Source organism: Diadema setosum, chromosome 22 (genome assembly GCF_964275005.1).
Source record: "Diadema setosum chromosome 22, eeDiaSeto1, whole genome shotgun sequence".
Classification (NCBI taxonomy): Eukaryota; Metazoa; Echinodermata; class Echinoidea; order Diadematoida; family Diadematidae; genus Diadema; species Diadema setosum.
Window position 1 is genome coordinate 5,630,792 of NC_092706.1, and position 27,648 is coordinate 5,658,439.

The 27,648-nt window shown below is 37.5% G+C and overlaps 1 protein-coding gene across 1 annotated transcript; it reads right to left on the bottom strand.

Annotated features, from left to right (window-relative positions):
- Window positions 1-3,660: 3,660 nt before the first annotated feature.
- On the bottom strand, window positions 3,661-19,459 carry LOC140245574 (5-hydroxytryptamine receptor-like). Its single transcript, XM_072325139.1, has 3 exons — window positions 19,229-19,459; window positions 6,135-7,014; window positions 3,661-3,932 (listed from the first exon to the last, which is right to left on the bottom strand). Exons 1-3 carry the CDS (start codon window positions 19,427-19,429, stop codon window positions 3,661-3,663), a joined length of 1,353 nt encoding a protein of 450 aa, XP_072181240.1. The 5' UTR covers window positions 19,430-19,459.
- Between the last annotated feature and the right edge of the window lie 8,189 nt (window positions 19,460-27,648).

Consider the following 27,648-nt stretch of genomic DNA (forward strand, 5'->3'; position numbering starts at 1 on the left):
ATTAGTAGAACACATCATTGAAAGTTTGAGGGAAATCGGACAATCCGTTCAAAAGTTACGAATTTTTGAAGTTTTTGTGCAGTCACCGCTGGATGAGAAGACTACTGCAGTGTATGATGTCACATGCGTACAACAATATAAGGAAAATATAAAGAGAATTTCACAAAATTTCATCTTTTGAAAAAAGTACACATTCCCTTGACTCGTTACTGACATATGTTATGGGTAATATTATTCCCATTGCCTTTAGAAAGAGGCAAGCCAAGTGCTCTTTTATTATGCGAAAAAAGTGAAAATATGTTGAATTTTCTTTACATTTTCTTTGTACTGTTGTACTCATATGACATCACGAGCCTTTGTAGTCTCCTCATCCAGCGGTTCCAACACAAAAGTTTTAAAAATTCATAACTTTTGCATCGATTGTCCAATTTTCCACAAATTTTCACTGATGTGTTCTACTAATATTGCTGCATTCTCTCAATCCTTATGTTAATGAAGGTGAACTTGTCCTTTAAATGTGTTCTGTACATGCAACATTGCTGAACTGTACTCGTACTGCGTTACTACAGATCACCATAAAACTAGCCGCAGCGTCTGACCCCAATCCAAAATAGTTTGTTGGCTTTTTTGTTTTTTACTTTGCTATGTCACATGGCGTTCTGATGTCATTGTTTTTGTAGTTATCTCTTTTGTGTAATTGCTTTTCATGCTAGAGGAAAAGCACAATCAATGCTACAAAATTGCAACGGAGAAACTTGTAATAAATTGTTGTAAGCAAGGCATGTGAGGCATTTTTGGGACTATAATTGATTACATGCAGTTAATATCTCCTTTTACATGGGATTTAACATTTCAAAGGGCATTCCGGAACCCTGAAAACATATTTAAGAATGGTGTCTGATAAGAAAGAGTAAAATCTTATCGGCACAACAATGAAATTTTGGTTTTAAAAAATCGGATGAAAAATAAGGAACTTATGAAATTGTTATGTTTCGATAAAAGTCAATATGAATATAGGCAAATGAGTGAGTTAATCCCTTCCCCCTGCAACTTACTTGCCATATAGTTTGTACATAAAGTCTTGAAATTTCCAACGTTTTTCTTTTTTTTTTTTTAGTTATGGCTCATTTTCAAATTCTAATATTTCTGATTGATCATTATCAGTATTTTGAACTTACTCAGCCATGCAGGAAGAACATATTTTACACTACCATAGAAGAAAGATTTAACTTTTTTTTTGACACATTCGATCAAAAATTGTGAGGAGATGACATCATCGGCTCACTCATTTGCATATTAATATCAAATGTTCGAGAACTGTTTCGCAAAATTTAGCAAATTTTCACAATTGTATAACTTCTCTAACTTTCATCCGATGTGTTAAAATTTTCACTGCTTAGAAAAGTTTAATCTTTCTTTTCTGACTGTAAATTTTGAATGGTAAGGAAACTACTTTTAACGTACTCATCGAAATTCTAATTCCAATGTAAAGTTATTTTCTCTCATCGTTCCTTTTAAATGTTAATTTCTCCATTAGGTGTCATTATGATCACTATGCATGCATGTTATTTTTTTTCATGTCAATAGCACACACCAACACTGTGGAAACTCTAAAATATGCAACAAGACTGAATTGGCGGAATTTGGAATCAAGTCGTCAAAATGACAATTTTATTGAACATCGACAATTTGTGCGCAATTGGTGTACGTAGAGCCGGTGTGATGATTAATGAAAGCGTGAAAAATTCGTGAAGACTGAGAGAAAACACTGCATTGATCATGGATATCAAACGCCAGTAAAGTCAAGACAACACATTGCTTTTTTATACGTATAGTATATATATATATATATATATATATATATATATATATATATATATATATTTATATATATATATGATAATGACAATAATGATAATAATAAGAATAATGATAATAATAATAATAATAATAATAATAATAATAATAATAATAATAATAATAATATTTATTATTATTATTATTATTATTATTATTATTATGATACTGGGGTCACTAAAAACAATGATGTCGGACCACCAAAATAGATCGTAATGTTCCCTTTTACATTGGGCCACCAAAATTTTAAGCTCAAAAATTCAAGGGCCATCACCGAGGAAATAACATATATATATATATATATACATATAGATATTATATATATATATATAGATAGATAGATAGATAGATATCCGTAGATGAAAGAGTGCATGACGCTAACTGTTACGTACGTACATGAAAGACGTGAGACGTGACGTGAGATTAAAGTACAATGAGCTGCAGGCACTTGGGTAATGTTGGGGCACAGGGAATGATTTTAGACTCTGACATCCATTCCAGACGGCCGCAAGAACAATTAATATCACTGATTCAAAGGTCACGCCGGATCTAGGGCTTTCGTGCTTCATAGATCCTATTACGTCAACGACTGTAGCAGGATGGCACGGATGTTGCATTGTTTGTAAACAAGCAGAGCTATCGCGACAGTATCGATCGAAGCGGTACATACATTCACAATAAGTTACTACTCACGTACATTAAAGTCAGAAGAGTAAGTACAGAACAAGAAAGGGGGGAGAAACAGAATTTTCTGACAACTTATTTGACTGTGAAATAAGACGATTCATACACTGTAAAAACACCGGTGTTAGATTTAACACAATGGGTGTCACAATCTAACAACACCGATCAAGTGTCAATAGAGGACCACACCCACAGGTGTAGAAAGTATGTTGTGATGGTGTTGAAGAGTGTTCACCTGGCACTTCATGGTGTTAATTTAACACTGTAGCTGGTGATATTTTGATACTGCGCTGGTGTTAATTCAATAATGACACCACATGGTGTTGATTTGATATTGCGGGTGTTAATGTCAATGGTAGAACACCCGTCCAGCTTCAATATGAGACCACACCAACTGGTGTTACTGTGATGTAAATGTGATAACACCTTTTTTTTTCAAAAAATCAAGTGCTTTATCGGAAAATTCTTCATCGTCTTGTTGAAGTTCAAAATCAACAAGAAGAGCAATAAGTAAGAAACTATTCAAAAAAAAAATCTGTATTTTGAAATGACACCCAGACACCATATATGAGCACCGGAAATTTAACACTAGCTCGGTGTTTCATATTTAACACCGGACTTTTTGCAGTGTATGATGAGAGAATAGACTCATAGAATCATAAAAGGTAGTTTTATACACACTCACTGATTCACCTTGCTCATCACTTCTGAAAAACGAAAAATATAATACTGACATTAACATGCACATTTTCAGTCAAACTCACATACATATTATTATGCTGACACTCATATACACAGACATGCAAATATGATGCTTACAGGTTATTTTAAATCACCAATTAAACATAATCTAAACAGTTATTCACCAGTTAAACATAATTTAAACAGTAATTCCTAAAACCTAATGGTATTCAATACAAAACCGACTCTCAAGTAATAAAAATGATGCCACAGTTAAAAGGCAATTTTCACAAAATAAAGCAGTGGTCATGCATCCATGGTTTTCACCCCCGGGTTTTCACCTTTAATTGCATGTGCTCAGTTGCAACAGTGAATGTACAAAACAGTGAATTTCACTTCAACACGTTTTCTGACAGTGCTCCAAGTTAGCCTCTTCCATCACCAATCAGAACCATGCCTCGCCCTCCGGACGCTCTTCCGTATCCTATCCGGGATTGCTCGGCAGGTGGACAGGATGCCGACGAGGTGCTTCAACGTGCTCTCCTTTCTGTTCATGAAGACGTAGATCAGTGGGTCTAGCAGGGCGTTAAAGTAGGCGATCCACATGGTGGCGGCGGCAACGGAATGGTTCACCTTAATGGGGAAGTAGCAAAAGTGAATGATGTTGTAGGGAGCCCAGCAGAGAATGGTGGTGAGTACCAGCATAGCACCTATAAAGGAAGGCAGGGAAAGAACGAAAGAGCAGTCTAGAGTCAGTCTGATTAACCCCTACTACCCAGTGGCGTATCTAGGGGGACACGGGGGCACGTGCCCCGGGCGCCACTCCTTGGGGGCGCAAAAAACGGGAAAAAAAAACGAAGAAGACGAAAAAAAAAGAAAAAAGAAAAGAAGAAGAAGAAGAAGAAGAAGAAAAAAAAAAAACCTCGCCCGGAAAGGGGGGGGGGGGCAGAAAACTACATCAAACAAGATAAAAACAAAACATGATGATGACGCGGACAAAATGACAATGTTTATTGCGTTTACACAAGAATTCTATGTTCTGTCAGCTGAAATACAAAAATTTTCGGCTCGCTCGCCAAAATTTATATAAAAAAAGAAGGTAAGAACAAAACGTGATGATGACGCGGACAAAATGACGATGTCTATTGCGTTCACACATGTCATTTTATATTTAGCAGGCAAAATGTTTCACGGAGCAGCAGCTGCAATTTCTTTCGTTCTGATGCGATCGCCAATTGGATCAAAAGAATTAAGGCGCCAACGGTTTCGGACATACGGGGGGCGCAAAAAAAAAATCAAGCAAGATAAGAACAAAACGTAATGATGACGCGGAAATATGCAAATTTCGGCTCACTCGCTCGTACAATTTAGAGTATTTTTTCAAGTCCACAGTTTGTTGGTATAAATCGTTGTCTATAAGGCCGTCACTACATCTTGAATAGAATTGTAAGATTTAATAAGCAAAAAATGACAAGAATTCCATGCTCTGTAAGCTGAAATACGAAAATTTTCGGCTCGCTCGCTGCGCTCGCTCGCCAAAATTTATCAAAGAAGAAGAAGAAGAAGAAGATAAGAACAAAACGTGACGATGACGCGGACAAAATGGCAATGTCTATTGTGTTCACACATGTCATTTTATATTTAGCAGGAAAAATGTTACACGGAGCAGCGGCTGCAATTTCATTCGTTCTGAAGCGATCGCCGATTGGATCAAAAGAGGACGCCAACGCTTTCGAACATTGGGGGGGGGGGGGAGGGGGCGCAAAAAAAATAAAAAAGATAAGAACAAAACGTAATGATGACGCTATAATATACAAATTTCGGCTCACTCGCGCGTACTGCTAATTTAGAGTATTTTTTAAGTACTCAGTTTCTTGGTATAAATAGTTCTATAAGGTCGTCACTATCTTGATTAGAATTGTAAGATTTAATAAGCAAAACAAGACAAGAATTCCATGTTTTGTAAGCTGATATACACAAATTTTCGGCTCACTCGCTGCGCTCGCTCGCCAAAATTTATCAAAATTTATTACATTTAAATCACCCTAAAAAGAACCCTTTTAAGTGCTTGAAAAAGCATATCATGTGGACTTTGTTTAAAGTCCCTATACCGGGATGGGGTTGGGGTTGAACACTTTCAGAAATTAGGGGCGCAATTTTCGCGCTTGCCCCGGGCGCCATTTTCCCTAGATACGCCACTGCTACTACCATCAATCTAAACAAAACAAGATAAAGCAGAAAATGTACCAAATTCATCATATTCTTCATTCAAACATGTCTAAACATGCAGCTAGATGAATTTTTATTTTTGCCCAGGTGCTTTCTTGCCTTGGAATTTCTAGATCCTCTTCCAACTACATACTGAAAGAACCAAGGGATAGAACTGCTGAATGTATCAAATTCCATGGTATGATTCATTTTGAGCAAACTCATACAAGTTTACTAAGCATATCAATTAACCATCAAGGGTGCAAATGATAACATTTTATTCCACTGCATAGTGTGATTAGTGCAGTTATTGCCATACGTGGGAGAATGCCGAGGGAACGCCGAATTTATAAGTTAAGCACGATCACACATGAAATAGGTTGGTAACAATATGAAGTGCTCATTACTGCATGGGCCCTTTTGCACCTTGTCATCCCGACCGCGTCGATTTGATTGTTTGTATTAATTTTGTTTCTGTTTTATTATCTCCATCCACTCGCTAGTCGTCAGATCGAGACGTTCATAAATTCAGCCAGATAGAATAATCTGTTCCTTGAATTCAAAACACAGTCCTAAATTATTATCAGTATGGGTCAAAGACTTTAGTCGCCTCGCTCCACATAGATACAGACTTACACGTGCATGTCTATGTGTGTACTCTGCACATTCTACAAAACTGCAATATAAAAAGAAATAACCTTTACCTGTCATGGCTACTTTCTTTTCCCTGCTGAACCTTCGCTGGTTCGCGAACATCTTTTTCCGCGCGCTTTGTGATCGCCTTCCTTCAGCACTCTGTTCCCTGTGCGTTCCCTCACCACTAGCGAGTTCTCCTTGTGATGACTGGCCCTGTCCGTCGTCAGAACAGATCACGTGATGGTGCCTCTGAGATATCAGTCGCGACACAGAAAACGGTTGCTGCGGTTGGGTTCCTCCGGACGAAGAAGAGTCTCTGGAGTCGGGGATGATTACCCGGATATCGTTCAAGATAACATCGTTGCTTGTCAATCCCTCCTGCATCTGCACCGCTTGACGTTTACCTCGGCGTTGGACGTACCTGCTGCTACTTTTGGATTTGCTCCTGGGGGATTCTACGTGTGGGGAGAAGGACCAAGCTCCTTCCGCTCTTGCCTGTCTCTCTGGCACGCTGTTTTGGCTGCTTACGCTGGAGGATCCAGTCAGCGTCCTGCTTACCTTATGCGTGGTCTTCACGCTATCATATTGCAAGAGCTGCTTCTCGGTCTTCCGGATGTAGTAGATGACGCATACGTAGCAGACAATCATCACGGGAATGGTGATACCGAAGATAACGGTGAACCAGATTGCGTAGTAGCTGCACACGTCCCACTTGGGCGAACAGTGATGGGTGCGAGGGGTGTACTCAAACTCCGAAAGGAATTGGAATGTTGGTGGAAGGGTGATTGTGATGCTCACTGTCCAGATGAAGGCAACCATGATGACCATTCGTCGTCGTGTTGGCGGGAATCGAATGGACCAGACGATAGAAAGGTATCGATCGATAGCAACACACATGACGTTGGTGAAATTGCCGACACTGCAAGTTATCGCGAAGAACCCATTGATCTGGAGGGGGACAATAATATCATAGAATGGAGAGGGTTGGCATTACAAACGTCATGTCAGCAAAGCTCTTACGACTTCAACAAAAGAAGAAGAAGAAGAAGAACAAAAACGCCATCCAGACCAATATGGCGGTGCACTCTTTTACGAAAACTTCGAAGACAATATCTTTAAACATTTTATCACCGTGCAATCGCAGATGTAGAAGAGGCAGCGACGTTATGTTCCCAAAACCTTGAATAGTAACTACTACAGTAAACTTTTAACAAAAACAGATGAAAGATAAAGAATGAACAAACACAGCAGGTATCTCGGGTTTCCTCTATGACCTCCTCTAAAGACATCCACACACACACACGCGCTTCCTCTCTCTCCCTCTCCCCCCCCCCCCTCTCTCTTTATATATATATATATATATATATATATATATATATATATGTATTTATATTAATATGTATATATACACGTATATATATATATACATATAATACAAATACCAATAACACACTCATGCATTATGTGTCGTATACATCTTATATACACACATACATACAACCATACATAATAATAATAATAATAATAATAATAATAATAATAATAATAATAACAATAATAGAGAGACTCTTATAAAGCGCTCATTCTACCTAAAAAGATACTCGTGGCGCTGTAGAACAGCGTACATAATCTGTATCACAATCTGGATCACAGAAAATTATAAAAACAATAAGCAAACAAACAATATACGTACACATATACATAACAATTGTCAGTTTAAATCAAAAGGTAGGTCTTGAGGTTCTTTTTACAACCATCAATAGAAGATGCTTGTCGAAGAAGAGATTTTGGCAGGCTATTCCACAGTTTTTGGCCCATGTATGAAAAAGCAAGATCCCCCCAACTATGCTTGATTCGAGGTACCTGTATTTTTTGCGAGTTCGATGAACGGAGATTTCGTGGTGGTTGGTGAAGATGAAGAGTATTTTGAAAGTAGGCAGGGGGAAATTCGTGCAATGTACGGTAAACAAGAAGAAGAATCTTGAAGTTCATACGTTTTTCTACAGGGAGCCAGTGTAGGGACCGAAGTTTTACATATATTACATACATACATACATCTGCGTGAACTGACAATATTTCATATACACTGTAGGAATAACTTTGTGTGAACATTACTCACAAAACTCTATTATATTTGGTAAGCTTGCTTTTGCTTGTCATTGCCTAAGATTCAACTGGATAAGAAAATGAAGTAAAAAGAATGATGTAACAATGAAAGCCATAAAAAACGAGAAATGCTTCTAGTTTCTTGATTCTTGTTTGTCATGTTTATTTTCACATTTGAAGTTTACAGAACATACATACAGTTCAATTTCATTGTAAAAGGTACAAGCACTTTTCCATACACATTTCCATAAATGTATGCAAAAGTATATTGATTATCATGACAGGTTCTGGCTTTTGGGAAATTTTGATTATGGGATAGGACCAATTCATTCCTACTTGACTTGTTCAGAAAGGAACTTAAGGAAAGGTACAAGTCTATTTTGTGCTTGGCAGCGCGTAGCTTAGTCTTTATCAGAAGTTCGTTAGATCCTGCTGAATTTGAAGATGAAGTGAAAGATCATAGAGTATATGCACCGGATATACTTAGTACTCAACAGAATAATATTGTTTGAGCAAGAAGATACGCATATTATAGGAGTTACGAAGGGAATGCAACATCACATGCAATAACTTGCGAAGCTATATGGGTGCTCCTGATTTTAACGAGTCTTTATCTCCCTCATTCACCCGCATTCATTGCTCTCTCTCTCTCTCTCTCCCTCTCTTTCTTCACAAATTTTAGGTTCCAAGAAATTTGAGCGCCACAGCCGAGAGCTCTGTCTTATTGTTTAAGATACGTACGTCGCGCCTTACACTTTTTTTCTCATATTTTTGTCATCTTTATCGCAGGTTTTACGAGTATCATTAGCAAGGTGGTCTAGCTGAGTTTACGCTCGACAAACAATACAAACCTAATGTTCAAAGTCACCATGCTAATATTATGGTCATATTGCTTGTATGCTGGTACCTCCAAAGAGCTGTGTAAGAATAGCATTATATTAGATTTCTACATTTATATAAGATAAAGAAAGACAGATATTCTGTGAGGAAAAAAAAAAGGTAATGCTTACTGAAAGTGTTACCTGAACAGCAATGAAAAAAAAAAAAAAAATCCGTGTGCCAAATATTGTTTCACGGTCGCAAATTGATTAAAACAGCTCTATTAGAATACTGGTGCCACTCTCCTGGCTGTACCTGGTGTACGATTAAATGATAATGTTTGATTTTTTAGTGATACCTTACGATTTGCAGTACTGGCAGGGACAATCATTAATTATTACGGTCCCATTATTTTTCCCTTTAAAACAGCAAACGCCAATCATATGATAATCACATACACACTGTTATTGTTGCTTTAAACAACAAGGCAACAACAACTACAACAACAACAACATCAACAAAAGCAACAATTATGGGGAATAAGATGTTGCGTTTCAGTACTGTAAATTGCCTTTAAAAAATAAAAAAAAAAACATGAAACACAGTGTTCCTGATAGCTTCATTAATGACATGCTTAGAAGAGAAAAAGAGCGAAAAGAAAAATCCTGTCTTTCAACAAATGTTCAAAGAATTCGAATTTTGGACCCTTTAAGACAGTTCCTTCTGAGCCAAGGCAAAGTGAATGCACGAAATAACATTTAAGCTGCTTACGTCCGCCATTTAAACCAACAACACTTATTTGCAACACCGAAAAGGCTCACTGTATGCTATTATTAGAATGTGCAGACGCTGCTTGGCAATGGTTGCGTTGTGTAAAGGTGTGAGTTCACACACAAAACGTTATTTTCCCCCCAACGCTTTCATGTTGAAAGCATTTGTGTTTGCTCAAAGTTATCAATGTTAATCGACGCGCACTCGCTTCACTTGCATTTATGCCAAATCGATGATCCATTAGTGTATAGTGGTCGAGGTGACTTGTTCACGTTTCTGTTCCACATAAAACCGACAATTTGTACTAAATGTTCAGAGAAACACAGAAAATGAGAAAGATATATATATATATATATACATAAAGAGGCATAGAGGGAGACATCAAGCTGTTCGATTGATTATATGCATTTTTTTGTGTGTTGTCTATTTGCGATGTCATTTTTGAAAGCAAGAGAATATTAAGCAGAGGGGTGAAGGTTTAGGTGTGGAATATTCTTCAATTCAAATTCAATTTCAAAATGATGAAAATTCACACCTCAGCCTTCATCCCTCTGCTTAATATTCTCTTGCTTTCATTAATGCCGTGTCCGCCTTCAGTATCGGCCTTGGACTACTTAACATAACAATGTCGGAATTTCGGAGCTTGGGTGATTTGTTCCAAGTTCACCGTGTCACTGCATGCAACCACAGACAGCCTGGTGATGACAGGTTCAAGTCCCGTGGTTCCTTTTCCCGACGTGTTTGTTAATATTAGATCAGCTGTTGCGATCTTACAAATTTCATTTGAAGAGGGAGACAAATTGAAGAAAATTGACATCTAAATGCCATTTTCTTTAGAAATGAAATAAATGGAATGAAATGAAAGCCACGTGTCTGACGCAGCGTGTGAATTTAGTTAACAATGCATTAACGTGAACGCCTGATCATGTTAAAACGGTTTCGTCTTCAGACAGTGTGTCTGGATAGGTAAGGACATCATCATCGTCATCATCATCATCGTCGTCGTCATCATCATCATCATCGTCATCATCATCATCATCATCATTTCAGGTGAAACAAATATGCACTGCTCATGACACGAATGAGCTCACGCCAACCTCCTCTATCAGTTGCCAGATGAGACACAGCCGAGTAACTAAGTCCTGTGTATAATTCCGCAAAGTTTTTAGGACACGTTGTTATTGGTCCCCCTCATCTCCTTTCGCCTTCCAATTTATCTTCTATGAGAATCTTTTCTAAGCAATTTCTTCTCATGATGTGTCCAGAAAGTCGGCGCTTCTGGGTGACCATCCACATACTCCATTGCTCATCTAATCTCCTCTTTGTACCGAATCATCATCCAATTTCTCTCGTATGATGTGCTTTCTATGAGATTCTTACAATATTCTGCGGTAACACAATACAGCAATTGCATCCAGCTTCATTATTATCAGCCTTTTCATTGCGAAAGTCGCACATTCTATAAGTTGCAATTGAAAAAAAAAAAATCATACACCACTGGTTAGATTCGCACCTTTAGTTGTGTGCAGATTCCTTTGCTTCTATAAAAGGTTTGTATTTTCTGCACTACAGGCCTACGCCTTGCCATGGTCCTAATACTCTCCTCCGATTTATGGGCTGCCAATGCTCTCAACCCCAAGTTGATAGAGTTCCACACTTCTTCAAACAGTTTTCTCCTCATCTAGAATCAATTCTTCGTTCACTCTATTCCTATCAATTGTGTTTTTTTTTTGCCCTCATGTTCAAGAGTGGATTGTCTTCTTATCTAGTTTCCTATATTCTATTCAAAAGCTCTAGCAATTCTAATTTACCCTTTTATGTTAGGGTTGCGTCATCGGCAAACTTGAAATTTGTTACTCTTTTGCCATTTACAGGGATGCCAACAGAAAATATATTCTCTATCACTTCTCTCATTATGTGTTCGGAGTAAATGTATATGAGCCTGGGGACGTATACGTTCCCGCCGCACTCCATGACCAATCTTGAACCAATCAGAAATTCTCATCTAAACCTATCATCGAGGATTCTTGGTCTCCGTTAAGACATATTTCATTTCATTTCATTTCATTTCATTTCATTTCATTTCGTTTATTAAGTTTCCACACAAATGTTGTGTTTACAACATCCGTCCATGACAACGTAAAGTAACACATGAATTATAAGTTATAAGTTCAGTATTATACAAATGGCATTTATGTGGCACAAAATCAATTGAAAAAATTTTCAAGTACATTACATTCATGACGGAGAAATAAAAATTCATTGTGTAGTGGGAACCTACATAGAAGCAGGTGCTTGTGAAAGTAGGTTTCAAACACAAAGTCAAACACAGGTTTTTACACTGACACACACACACACACACACACGAACACACACACACATACACACACACACAGGGGCCGCGGAACGTTTTTCAGTGTGTGTGTGTGTGTGTGTGGGGGGGGGGGGGGGGGCTGCGGGACCGGGGGGAGGGGGGTGGCAAGGTCAAGACAACCCCCCCCCCCCCCCCCCCCCCCCCCCCGCGCAGACGGGAAGAATCTAAGGGCGGAATCTTTGGGAATTGAAATTCATGAGTGGTGTGATTTTTTTCGATTTTTTTTTTCGATTTTTTTTTTTTTTTGACGAACCAAAAGTGGGCCCCCCCCCCCCGCTTCCGCGGCCCCTGACACACACACACACACACAACAAGGAGAAGAGAATGAGAAAGAAGAGGAGAAAACACCAACAAAACCGTCATAGGGACAGTAATAATGACGGTACCTGCAGCTGCAAGAGGAAAGAAATATGAAAGAAAAGAATTAAAAATGAAACCATGTGGAGCTGTTCTACAGTCATGCCGAATAATCTGTATCAGTACTAATAATTTCAAATAATCTGCTAAATCATATTGATTATGACTCAGTGAAAAGGAAACCTATTTCCCTCATCGGTCACGGTACACACAATGGCCCGAATTCACGAAGGTGGTACAAATGAAACCGTGGTTTAAACCACGGACAAAAACCATGGAGCGCCGAGTGTCGCATGGAATATTTCGTTGCGAAATCAGTCATTATTTTGTAACGATGATTATTTTGTAACGAAATGACAACATTTTTTAACTAAATGAACATTTCGTTAACGAAACGGTCATTTTGTCGACGAAAGGACCAATTTCGTAACGAAATATTCCGTGCAACACTTGGCGCTTCATGGTTTTTGTCCATTTTGGTTTCATTTGTACCACCTTCGTGAATTCAGAAAATGACAGTTTCGTTAACGAAATTATCATTTCGTGGACGAAATGTTCATTTAGATACAAAATGTCATTTCGTCACAAAATAATCATTTCATCGACGAAATGACTAATTTCGTAATGAAATATTCCATGCGACACTTGGCGCTCCATGGTTTTTGTCCATGGTTTGAACCATGGTTTCATTAATTTTGTACCACCTTCGTGAATTCGGGCCAATATGCGTGTATAGATATAGTGTGATACTCAGATATCATACTTGATGAGTTTGGCTATCCACAACCGTTCTGTCTGCACACTCGTGAATCGAGGACAAAATAATTATCTTGTCCAAGGGAGATCTCCTTAACCAAAGCCCATGAGCGTCACTAACCCACTATAGTCGAGTGGTGAAGCTGACCTTAGAAAAAAAAAATTTCCTATCCTAAAAGCCTCGTAGAGCCATGACCACGTGTTCATCAATGTCATAATTGATGATATGCCGTTCATACACCGCGTCATCATTGATTAACACAAATGGTCCAGAGGAGGCCACTTATTTGTGTAAGAAGTCACTCGCTGATGTAGCGTGATTAAATGACGTCATAATGATTTCTCCAATGTAGAGCCACCTACATGTTACATCATAATCACTAACCCATCATACTCTGAACATGATGACAAGCTACGTAACGCGTTTTACTTATAATTTGATACTCTGGGCATGACAAGTTACGCAACGCGTTTTATCTATTTTTTATTTATTATTTTCTTTTCTTTCTTTTTTTCTCGGCAGAGTATCATCACGAGACCATCAAATGACCAATCATGAACTAAACATGATTGAGATGCATGCTCCTGTATCTTTTGCTACTAGGCAATGGTAACATTTCCCCCAAAACCTACTATGGCAACGAATTGTTTACGCTTGAAATATAATCCACCAGCTTACATCTTCAAATCAAATAACCACAATTGATCGTATTGTATAGAGAGATTACAGGCGTGCGAGATACGTATTTGATGTCTATGTACACGGCAATGTTTGTTTGTGTTTGTTTGTTGTTGTTTTTTTTTTTGCACAATTTGCAGCTTACACGGGGATATTTGATTTGAAATATATGCCATGGGAAAAAGAGAAGGAATATTTCTTACCAACATTGACCAAGACCAAGACAATTATAGGCGAAACGTGTGTCTCTTCTCTTATTACCTTTAATAACCACCAATTTGATTAAAGCTATGAAAGAAAGTATGGGACAATTGTTCTGCTGAAGATACTGTATTTTATTGTGCCAGGTATCTGTAATCCTAATATTTCTTACCTATAAAAACAAATAGTGAGACCTCGTTACATCATGTCATTTCATTCATATTTGTTGCATGCCTTCTATTCACATACCAGCAGTCATTTCGTACTTTTACTGTCGCCTGTCTACGTTTTGTGCTCCTGATCGCATCCAAGGGTATTGCTTTGATTATTTCAAAACTGTTCACAAAAAAAAAAATACACGCACAAAACAGTATGGCTTAGCCCATTAGATGTTCACCATTACTAGCTTAAAAAAAGTTATCATCTGATAGTGGTGATGGCGCCAATGTGCAGTTTAATTATTTGTTGCATGAAAAAAACACAACAATAAAGCGGTGAAATGATTGCAATCACTCTAATTGATCTGAAACAGTATAGTGCATTTGCAAAAGGAAATTTTACACGCTATAGATACCAAAAAGCGAACAATAGACTCGAAGATATGTTTGATAGAAGAAAAAAAAATTAACTTGACTGTCATGACGACAAATAGGATATCACAAAGTCGTAAAGATAACTCAATGGCAACTTTCCCTGTCTGTGCTGTACAGGGTGTCTCAAATAAAACTATACACTTTTGAAATGGCTGCCGAATAAGAAATATATAATTATGGGGGGAAAGGTTTATATGTATGGATAGCTTATGGACTCAACTTTTATATGACACCAAAAGGTCCACAAATAATTCATGCTTGAATGAGCACTACTCACTTTTGTAAAGTGTATGAAAATTAGGCTGGGAAGGAATTAGCCTTTTAAATTTTCGTCAGGTGAGTCCGTTGGAGCTTACAAAACTGAAGTTGATATGATAAATTTATCAGTTGCGATCTGTTTGGGTTTGCTGAGTGAATCTTATGGTTTATTAAACCAAACTTTTATGCCTGAGTAAACCGCAGTTGCATTTATTTTATTGTAGCATTGCAAATTTCCCTGGTAGACTCAGTGGTGTGTTCATGTGAGTAAGGATGAGGTGATGGTATCATGTTGCAATTTCCATGTTACACACTCTTATCTTTTACATCTGTGACTTGAATGAAAACCTTCGCCCCACATTGCAGTTATTTTCAGATTAGTAGAATAGCTCATTGATTTACTTAATAACCAGATGGGGATTATGTAAATTCATTACTCAAATACATTTTGTTGAAAATTTTGCTGACTCACATGAACACACCACTGTGTATACCAGGGAAATTTGCAATGCTACAATAACATAAATGCAACTGCGGTTTACTCAGGCATAAAAGTTAGGTTAATAAACCAAAAAATTCACTCAGCAAAGCCAAACTGATCGCAATTGATCATAAGTTTATCATATCAACTTCAGTTTTGTAAGCTCCAACGGACTCACCTGTCGCAAATAAGGCTAATTCATGCGCAGCCTAATTTTCATGCCCTTTACAAAGGTGAGCACTGCTCATTCAAGCATGAATTATTTGTAAACTTTTTGGTGTCATATGAAAGTTAAGTCCATAAGCTATCCATACATATAAACCTTTCCCCCCAGAATCATATAATTCTTATTCGGCAGCCATTTCAAAAGTGTATAGTTTTATTTGAGACACCCTGTATATGTAGTTCTCATTCACGTGCAAGAATTTGGTCATGTATTCGAGAAAAGGTGAATGTTTGCTCTTATATTTTTTTCAGTTTTTTTTTTTTTTTTTTTAGTTTTTGGTTGTGAAAGGTTTCTTGGGTTTAGGCTGCTCAGGGTTTTTATCATTTTTTCATTGTCGCATAAAATATCTAAGGTTTACTACCACGTATCAGAAATTGCTAATGCCACATTTTCGGTAGCCTTCAATTAGCAAATACTATGGGAAGTCTCGAACAGAGTAGATTATTTCTTACGTATTGTTTAGCCTGTGACGGCAAACTCATAAAAACACTCTCATGTCGCAGGTTGAATGAAAGTTTTCCCATTTGAAAGACGATAATATAGCAATAGAAATCGGTTATGTGCAGCCTTACCTGTTTTCATTATTGCTACTGAATTTAAGGTTAGCATGAACTGCGTTATGGACGTATGTTATACTGCTGATAAATTCTATCCTATAAACAAACTCAGAAGTTGTCTGTATGCTGAAGGAGTGGTCTAATAAAGAGGGGACGGGTGTTGTCAACAACAATTATTATTCATCATCGTGATCATTGTAATGAAATGTGAGCAGTTAAAGCAAGCCAGGGTCTGAGAGATACCCATGGATGTTTCAACGTGTCTCTTTTGTTGGTAATGTTGGTTTTCAAGTCAGCATCCTACATAATATCATCTGCCCCAGATAATAAATATTACGTGATTGACACTTCAGACCTTTTTCTTCTTTTTTTTTTTTTGTAATGAAATTGATTCTTATATTTCATCTTATTCTATCGGTAAACGAAGCCGACGGTTTATGTTAATTCACGGTAACAATATAAATGCATAAATACATTATGCGGGTGTATGTATACATTATGTACAAATATATCATGTCATCATTAATCTATAATTTCTGAAGGCATAAGCCCTGCATTCTGCAATTTTAGAACACATAGACATACTTTTTTGTGTGTTTGGCTCATAACATGAATATTTCTTTGTTATTTCATAATGGAAATAGAATAGACATACATGTAATTACTTAGTATTATTCAAAAAATAAATTTAAGAATGTTATTCTTTCGAAAAGGGTTGTCTTTGCAATTCCAAAGCATGACATGGTTCATTGTGGATATGAATGCACTCAGCAGAGAATATAAGGCTCATAATCTATTTCCACTTAGGGTGTGGATAAATGGATTCAAGTGCACAGTATACTGTATATCATAAACAGTCACATCTGGCAATGTCTGGGGGCCATTTCATAAAAATTGTCATCAGTGACAAGTTGTCATAGATGTGACAAGCTACTGAAATCCTTGCATCTGATTGGCTGAGAGCAAATTTGTCATAAAAATGTGGCAGTTGTCACTGATGACAAGTTTTATGAAACGGGCCCCGATCTACATTTCCATGATTATCTTGTGCAGTCACGAATATGATGTGGATCACACGGCACTGAAGGCAGAGGATGAAAAAGGTCGAATACCGTAAAACCTAAAAATTTAGCGTGTATATCAATATCGTGATGTTCGCAATAGCCAATATTTGCGAAATTAGAATACGCGCGAAAGCTCTTGTCTGATGTGTTTGTGGAAAATTCTTCCATCCATCGTTATGATACTTGCCAGAGTAACCTCATCCATCAGCCATATGCAAGAACACAAACTACCTTAAATTCATTCAGAATAGTCTGTGTTAAAGAGTGGAATAAGTTGCCCCGTAATATAATTAATTCCACTACACTGTCTCAATTCAAAATTTTGTGTAAAAGACACCTTTTCGACAGATTGAAATTAGGTACATGAATGTAGAAAATGAGATGAGGTAGCCATGTGTGAAGTGTGCATGCATGTGTGTATGCGTGTGTATGTGTGAGTGTGTGTGTGTTGTGTTGTGTATGGGGGAGGTGGTAAACGTGTACTTGTCTGCATTTATTATGTTGTATAATTTGTACATATTATGTTATACTCCATGTAAATATGTTACACCTTGCCATATACTGCAGTGTATTGTGTAAAGGGGCCCCGACCACAAGCTGTGCTTCAATGGGGTCCCAAACCTATCATTCTGAATTTTTGCAGTTATATCTTGTACTTTTGTTATGTTTGATTTGGTTTGAGTAAACTGAACTGAACTGAACAATATATTACGCAAAGAATGCAATTCGATTTGCGTTTGAAGGCAATTCGGGAAAAATTCATCCTGCGAAAAAAGCCGTCGGTTCTAATTCCAAAAAAAAAAAAGAAAAAAAAATCCATGCCTCAAACATTTCTTGCTTCACGTTACCAATATCTTTCTTTTTTTTTTCATTCTGAGGTTCATCTCACGCCTCTGCCGATTGAGTGAAAAAAACTAATCCATGCTCCTAATCGTCATTAGAAATACTGTATACCATCTTTTCCTCCTAATGTTCTCTTACCTATATAGTTAGATAGATAGATAGATAGATAGATAATTATAATGATATCTCCTGTCTTTCTCTCTCTTATCTATCTCTCTCAACTTTATTTTTCTCTTTGAATTCATTGTCTTATTCCTTCTATTTCTCAAATAGCCTACTGTCCTGTACTCTTTTGTTCTCTCCTCATACTTGCTCTTACTCCTTCTCTCTCACATACCGTTTCATTCATTTTTTTTCTCTTTCAACCACTTAGCCCTCAATCTCTTTCTCTCACGCGAGTCTCATGATTTTCCACAATATGTTGCACAATAAATATTGTGTCGTCGCCACCAATACATTATGCTCATAACATCACGCTGTGAAAATGCTGACGTGAGCGATCGGGCTCTTAATTTGGAGGAACCGACTGGAGGGATAAGAATCTTTACACATTATGTCAATATAGAATTAGTTTAAGTGAGGGTCGTCAAATTATTGGCATGTGGCCTGCTCTATAGGAAGTTTTCTTAATTAAACCGAATGATTGAACTGCCAGTTACTCAATGTGCGGTGCAATTACATGTATTGTTCAATTTGACAGATCTGTATCAGGTAGAGTAAACTGTAACGCACTGAATGGGAACAGGTTTATTACAGCCAGACGCAAAATAACACAATCATAAAAGTTTAAAGTTTCATATTTGTAGAAAATAGTGCTTCTGGTAATAGCGATCGCCATCTTTACACGATCGTCTGAACATTGTCATATTTCATGATAGCATGACAGCGACAAATATCACGGTTTCTAGAAATTAATGTCATCTTCAACATTCCATAACATTCTAGTGAATATTTCGTTATATTTTGTTAATTTGATCTACCCCATTGATCTTGTATAATATAGTCAAACTGAATTGAGAGTGAAGTCAAACTGTCTACAATTAGGGTTTTCAAACAAGACGTGGCACATCAACTTACCGTACAAACAGTAGCGTTGTTAGTGAGCAAATAACCGTTGTCGAAGATGGCAGCTACGGAAAACGTCATGCTAAAGAGAGTGATACCGAGGTCGATGACGTTAAGGTTGACAATCAGGAGGTTGTGGTAGTTCCGCCGTAGTTTTGGCGACGTGAGTATCTGCGTCATGGCAAGGATATTGGTAAAGAACGCGCCTACCATGATAACGATCAGGGTGACGGCTTCAGCGATGGCCGCCACGCTGCCCGGGGCATGTATCTGGGAATCATCGCTCGACGTATCTGTGTCATTCGGCGTCACAGTTGATAGTAACACTTCTTCCATCATTTCGAAATTCAGGACGCAACAGTCTTGACCCTTGGCATTGGTAGACCAAATTATTAATTGAATAACCCTGTTCAGATGTATCACGCAGTGGTCTTCTACTACAATGCGTGTGAAATGTTGGAGTTCTATAGTGCGAGAGCTGCGAGCATCTGAGCTAATCTAACGCATTTTAACGCTGATTTAATTTCATCTCAGTCGTCACGAGCAAAGTCCAGTTTCATTACTCACTGAAACTCTATCACACACACACAAACATCATCACCATTGTCATCATCACATACACACATACAAACGACAAATATCTTTTCGAAACAGAAAATGCCGTTCTTGGAAAACGAGGGTGCAGATCAGCACCGAAAATTGGTCTTCCCTCCCAAACCTTACCTTAATGATTTATGACGTGATTTTAATTTACGTAAATATCTTACTTTGATTTGAAGATATATATAAATATACATATATATCCAGTTACAAAATATAAAAGTTGGAAGCAAAATCAAATCAGATAAAATTTTTCCCAGTTCTTAAAGTGATAAAACCTCGCAGAGAAATTTCAAAATTTGTATCAGATCCTTTCTAGCGCGAGTAAAATTGATTTGCAATTAAACAGACACATTAGCACAAAATTCAACACGGGCAATGGACGGGACTCTGTCGGTCGAAGATAAGTTTAGACGCAGTTTTATCGAACTTCCGCATTTCTCATCTCGTAACCAATCACGTAAAAGTTATAACGCGACTTTTACAGACAATTATGATCAAAACAATTTCGGATTGAAAGACCGAGCATGACTGCGCGTGAAAAAAATCCCATAAAAAAAAAAAAAAAAATCGGCTAGAAATAACTCAGGTAGAACAGTTCCAACGACGCGCTTATTGTTTGCATGCTGTCGAGATTATTTCAATGACGGCATGGTTTAAAAAAAAAACGCGAATTTAACAGATCAGCTACCATGGACCCATCAGAGATAATTATATTTAGTACAGCAAGAATGTAGGATGCATGCAGATTTTGTCCGGTCCGCCTTCGGTCAGAGCGCTCTTTCAAATGCGCGAATCAACACTGATCAAGCAGAGCGGGGTGCCACTGAGTAGTACGTTTAACGGACTGCGTCATGTGTGTAACTGTGCGTTAGACGGTATAATTCTTTGTGAAGCAAAAAAAAAAAAAAAGCACACAAAAGCGCGGTTCATCTTCGTATCGAATGCAAAAGAACAAGAAAATTCATTTAAGGAAGATCTGGAGAGACATTGTACAACTTTTATAGTGTATGATGTAACTTCCTGGCTTCCTTTCCATTTTTGAATAAAAAAAAAGACATTCAATATCAGCTGATCAGCAAGCATTGATATAGTAATTCACTATATACGCTTTTATTTGTAACTTCAATGACGAATGGACTACTCGAATAGAAATGAAACTTCCTATCGCTAGTAGTGCACTCTGGCAAGATGATAATCCCTTCAGGCTCGATCAGTGGTTCTGACTTAAAAAAAAAGACTTACTCTGTTAAATAAAGTCCTCGAAGGGATTGTCAAGAAGGTAAATATTGGGAGTTTTTCTTCCTCTTACTATGTGAGATATTATGAAGTATCGCTTTTAGAGAAGACGGGAAACACTGGACAGTTAGTGCTTTTTATGTGTGCTAAACGCGTGTGTCATTTCCTTTAATCTGAAATGTTGTTGTTTTTTGATAGAATGTGGGTCCAGCGGTCGCCAAATTGCGTTCAAAATTATCCTTATGGTCACCACTTCTATGTGTGTGTGTGTGTGTGTGTGTGTGTGTGTGCGTGTGCGTGTGTGTGTGTGTGTGTGTGTGTGTGCGAGGAGGGTGTGTGGGTCGATGGAGTCAAAGCACAAAAATGCGATAAAATGTTATGTTTTCTCATTTTGATGTTTTGCAACCCCTACATTGCGTTTCAGGCATCCATTTGGAATTCTTCGATATCAGAATGTTACGAGAAGTTAGATAACTAACATAATATACTGTATTTAGTCCATCATCTTTTTAATACAAAGAAAAATTCAATGGATCACAACAATGATGACAGGTTATGCACTGAAACAATGTAATTGCTAGATGAGTGCGATAACGAGCGAGAGCAGTACCCCGGCCCTTCGTTGTCTTACTCCTTTATGATGCAATACTTTGCACTTCAAATAAAACGATATGAGCAAAGATAATTCCTCCTTTGTATAGGAACCTCATTAGCTTTGTGCAACGTCCACGGAGGATTAGGTTTAGCTATTAGTTTAGATGGACAATGTCCAGTCTCGCTTTTATTGGTCAGCTTCATCAAACAAGGATGGGGAAGTCGCTTGTTTAGAGGATGGCATGTGTTTGTCCACCTTTCAAAGCTGATAGGTTCACGTCACTTCCTTTTACGGCTTCTTTTTTTTTTTTTTATTTAGTCTCACCTAGTAATCAAGGCGTAACAGGATTTAGTAGACGTATTGCGTCGGGATTGATTAATCGTGTCGGGAGAAATTTCCCCCTTCACTCTCAGAAATAAATGGTCGTTGTTCGTTACCTCCTAATTAGATGGCGGTGAGACAAGGAATCTGGAGATCACACGAAGGCAAAGTCCATTTTGCTTAATCAGTCCGAAGACCGAAACGCCAGAAGCTCTCAATATTCGAACCGTCGTCTGTTCCTCGAAACATGCCGTACAAGACTTAGGGATCCCCCCCCCCCCTCCCGAAGCTTCATGAAAAAAATCACGTCGCAGTGTCATTCAGGGTCGTAGCCGATTCCCTTCACATTATTATTATTGGGATGAGTAGAACTGGTGGCGAGTTCACGAACTTTCGATGTTGACGGAATAAACGGATTGTGCTTGTACAATCACTGCTATCATCACTTCAGCACTATCGTCATGTGTTATCATATTCACTCTGATAATTCAACTTAACTGAATATGAAATGATCTTGTGAATCTCGTAGATTATTGGTAGCACAAGCACGTTTGCATAACCCCAAAGATGATTTTCGGTATTCATTAATGATGGACGGGTCAGTGACATACAAACATTAACTTTACTAGTCATTGGTGTTTGATCTCTTTCTTATATTGTTTCACAAATATAATATCATAACCCAATAACGCACAGTTGACATTAGAATATTTTTATCTAAATAAAATTGAATGAGGTTATTGAATATTTGATGATATAATTTCAATGTCATTAGTTAAGATGCTGTGATATTAAACTATACCGATGTTTACCCTTGTCAATGTCTATAAAACCCCATCCATTTCCAGCATAACTGCTCACGATGGCAGTCTCCTGCGTTTATTGAAGTCTCCCATTTATTTATATACAAATGTTTTTGTCTTATCTGCATTTTTTTGTTGATAGGTTGCATGTAATCAATCATTTAGCCTGCTGCTCATCACAACATCTACGTATACCTTTTTACTAAATATTATTATATCTGAATGAGGGTTTGTTCTGTATCATTTTTTCTTAAGTATACGCCATGAATACAGTGCCTTCTGCAGATGTTGTTATACAGTAAGTCGTATCATTACTTACAATATCGCTGTCTTTGTTTAGATCCTGATGAAGGCCTATATGGCCGAAAGCTTGAGAACTTGATAAAGGAAATAGAAAGTAGAAGCTAATACGTCTGGACCACTGGGATAATGCTATCTTAAACATATGTGATATTATATTCTAAATCCACACACCCTATACTATATGTTATCGTTACCACACGCATGCTGTGTTTCATTGCAAATCATGACTTGAGAAAATAAAAGACTGCAGAAGTTACTGCTGTCATGGCTGTGTCTGGTTATATGAACAAGAAAGCAGTGTTGCTATTTTGTTTGCGTACGATAACACTGATGAGTAGAGGGCAAAAAAATAGGTACAAATTGGTTCGCGGATGTTTGACACATCATAATCATAGTTTCCTATAAAATCCCACAGTTTTCGAACGTGATGTCCACGTCTGCTTTCTCAGGTGGGACGTCAAACCAAGCGTTGACAGCGGGCTTGAAGCAGGACTGCCAGCCCGCAAACACTTCAAAGTTGCTAAGGAGCAGAAGGTTTCTTCATCCACTGGGTCCATCCAGTCTTTCCCTTGATTTTTCTCTGAATCACGTTTAAGAGAAGATTGATTTATGTCATCTTTCTGCACGTATTGAGTATAATACCATATAAAAATGTTTTAAGTCATTCGTAGCCCACGTGTTGGTCAAATGATTGTCTTCAATAGTTATGGAGGGGAACAGAACTCCGGGATTTATCATGCACAAATTTTCGGGCACCCAACAGTAAATTTTTATCAAGGGACTTTGATTCTGAGAGAATAGGGCAACAATAACACATTATAACTTGAGCATGTTATGACAGCATGATGAATTTCTGGACTTCTGCTTTCCTACTATACTGATGATGATGATGATGATGATGATGATGATGATGATGATGATGATGATGATGATGATGATGATGATGATGTATATGTATATGTATATGAGGGTATAATTCACCGGCTGCGCAGTTCCCGTTTATCATTGTTGAGGATTGTTGCTAGAAACCTATCGTAAAAATGATAAATCATGGAATCTCTATGAAGTACTTTTGACTATTAAACATCGGAACGACTGCAGAACGTCACACAATATAGCTCGATTTGCAACACGCGTGAAGAAATGAATAAAGTATAGCAAAATAGACATTAAGAATGTACAACGTCGTTGCGTGTGTTCTTGTTCGCTTCGTTGCTTGTTTGTAGGCATTTTATGGGAAGCACGTTCCCTTTCGATAAATTTATGTCTACAATGCGTGTACTTCAACATCTTGGGGCAAGCAGTAATTATTGCCGTATAATGGGGACGAAGAAATGGTGTCGTGTTTCATCCTTCCTCGTTTATACAACAGAAAGTACAAGGAGACGTTTTGATATTAGTTGCTGAATAAATGATCTGGTATACTTAGATTTATTAAGACTTCTAAAGAAAACCCATGGCATATGTCCACACTTCGTGTGGCTATCTTCATTATCAAGTGATACCATTGTAAAGTCCAGATCTCTTGATAAACTGGCCTGAAATCGGTGGATATTCGTTTTCCGTCGTAAAAAGTTTATGTGAAAGTATTACACCAAGATACAATGTTGAACATCAGCACAACATGAACGCGATCTTTGAAATTTTGACATCAACACTTTTTTATTTCACAAATCTCTTGTATAGTGACACAAATAAACCAAACATGTCAATGCTGGCTACTTGGCTACTGTAACCGGTGAGCAAATAGTCAACTCAGAGCATTAGATGTGTCAGTCAAAAATGGCTTGTTTTGTAAAGTCCAGGATACCATGACAGTTTTAGATAGACTTGCTGTGAGCAGGGAGTCCTACGGCAAACTGACCAATCACTAGCAAACTCAATTGTCGAAAACCAGACTCATTTCATTTCATTTCATTTACTGGTTTCTGCAACTTTTTCATGAACAAAATTTCACAAACGAAAATACATAATACATTATCATGAAACTAAGGGTACATTTTGATTCCATGATAGAAATAGTATTGCATTTACAGGCTTACCATATATTTAATGACCAATGTGAATTGAATTTTGGAGGGTTTGAAACAAAAACCAAGCCATAGAAGAAATACATAATACGATAGGTACAGATGCATGTGCATGAACCAGGGGCTAGGGATGGGACGGGGGGGGGGGAGGGGGCGCTGGTTTGCCCTCAAAATGTGTTTTTATGTGTATTATGTTTAGGCATTGAACAGATATGAAATGATATTACTCAATAAACAATAGACAATCAATAATTTTGTTTAAATCGTTATAAATTCATTTGATGACGCTTCTTTTATGTCTTGTAGTATTTCTTTGATACATGCAGTTCTATATTGATTTAACAGCATTTTCCATGTTGAACCCCAATTTCAGAATTGGAAGTCCAGTTTGAAACCCTGTATTGAAAAAAAAAATGCCATAAATTTTGCAGCACACGTTTATTGCTACAGGCTGACGCTTGTAGGTTATTCTATTGCTCCTTTAAGATGATAACAGCACACAGCTAGGACACCTTCCCCTCTTGGACGTCGAAATGATTTAATATTGGCAATGCACCTTCGCGCCAGCAGGTATATTTGTGGAGTGTAAGGCTGCGACCTAACCTAGCATTTTGATCGAAAGGGCGCGTTTTCGAGTATTTTGTAAGCTTATTAAGTGGCTACAGGATATTCATCATAATTGTTACGCACGTGTTGGAAATTAGCACCATCTGTGTGTGTTCCCCCGTCAGGTGTGATTAAAAGAAAAGTTTCCCTAACCGCAATTTCGCGTCATCTGAATGCATGCAGAAAGATGAGAGAAATATAGTTTGAAGAAAATCTGATAATCCCTTTGAAACTTGTAAAATTGTACTGATGTGGATATTCCATGTGCCGCTCTATAGTGTAAGTAGGAGGGAATCTATGGAACAATGCAAGGGATGTCAAAATAGAATGACAGTATCGACAGATACTTCACAATCCGCACTTTGTTTGATATAGAAATAGCAATTTGCCCATCTACTTTTCGCTTCAATTGTTTTTTTTTTATTCCTTTTATATTAGGCCAGCATTGTAAATATCCTTACTGATTTAACCAAGTTGTTTTCTACTTTCAACCTGAAGAGGAAATAACAAAAAACTACCCAACTCTTGTGACTAATATTGCGTGAAACTTTTAACAAAATCTCTACGACTTTCTTCACACTTTCATTAGACACTTTAGGCCTGTTGATATTTGTTCTTTACCTGAATTCTCATATATCGTAATTGAGAAACATCAACTTCGTACATTGTGCATGAAGTGTGAAGGTAACTTGCTGATACTCATCAATGTAACTTGGCTAGGACCAAAAAGCTCTTTGCCCCTTGACGAGTGTAACAACTTCTCGCTTTGTTGTTCTCAAAAGTCAGGTGCATTTCAACAAATCACGTACACATTCTGAACTTTGTAGAGTCAGCTTTCAAAAAAAAAAAGGAGACAAAATATGTGCGATATGTATATCATTTGTGAGATATGAGAAAGGAAGGAGAAATCAGTGCGTAGCTTTGACATCATTTGACATATATATATATATATATATATATATATATATATATATATATATACATATATATATATATATATATATATATATATATATATACATTGCATATGTTTATGTTTGTGCTTGCGTGAGTGTGCATGCGTGTTTGTTTGTATATGTAGATGTGTGTGTCTCTGTGTGTGTAGGGAGGGGGCTGCAGTATTTGCTGAGACCAGTTACAAAATTTTATGTAACCCAAAGACCTAACAACTCAATAACTTTCTCAGGGCGATTTCTGAGTTTTGCTGTTTCCATCATTATTCTGATTCTTATCACAGCTAGTGAACTTAACGATGGAGTACAGATTCTCAGTTGACAGGACAAAGGAACACAACTTATTATTTTTTTTTTATTTCAGTAAAAGTGGCCGTGACCCCATCTTTGAACTTTGAACTATAAAGTGCGAGTATTTTTCAGGTATCACAGAATGAACGAATCAGAAAAAATCAATGCTGAGAGTTGACGGAGAGGAATGTAATGGAAACTGCATGATAGGAGAGAGTGCTCTGCTTGAACACGAACTTTCTGGACGAGCAGTTAAAACAAAAGAGATGTCTTACGACTAATCTTTATTACGAACGCACGCACTGACGCACCATACCATAATCTCCGCACACGATGATAGATACTGCAACGTGGCCCAGGCTTTTGAAAATACATTACCCCGTTTTACCATGGAACGTTTCTAGGAAACAGAGGATCGGTTTCTTCTTCTGGACAATGTACAAATTATGTTTGTTTTTTTTTAATTAAAAACAACTCGAGATAACGTCATTCAACGGGATTTTTTTTTTTTTTTTTTTTTTGATAAAAAAGGCCAAGATGCTTCATGGTAATGTAATGCTTTGCTAGTCTATGTTTCTAAAAAAAAAAAAAAAAAAAAAAAATGCTAATCAATGCACATAGCGGCATTTTTAAGGCAATACACGGCAATTAAAAATAGTGAGACCTACTAGTATTTGATAGGTCTTACATC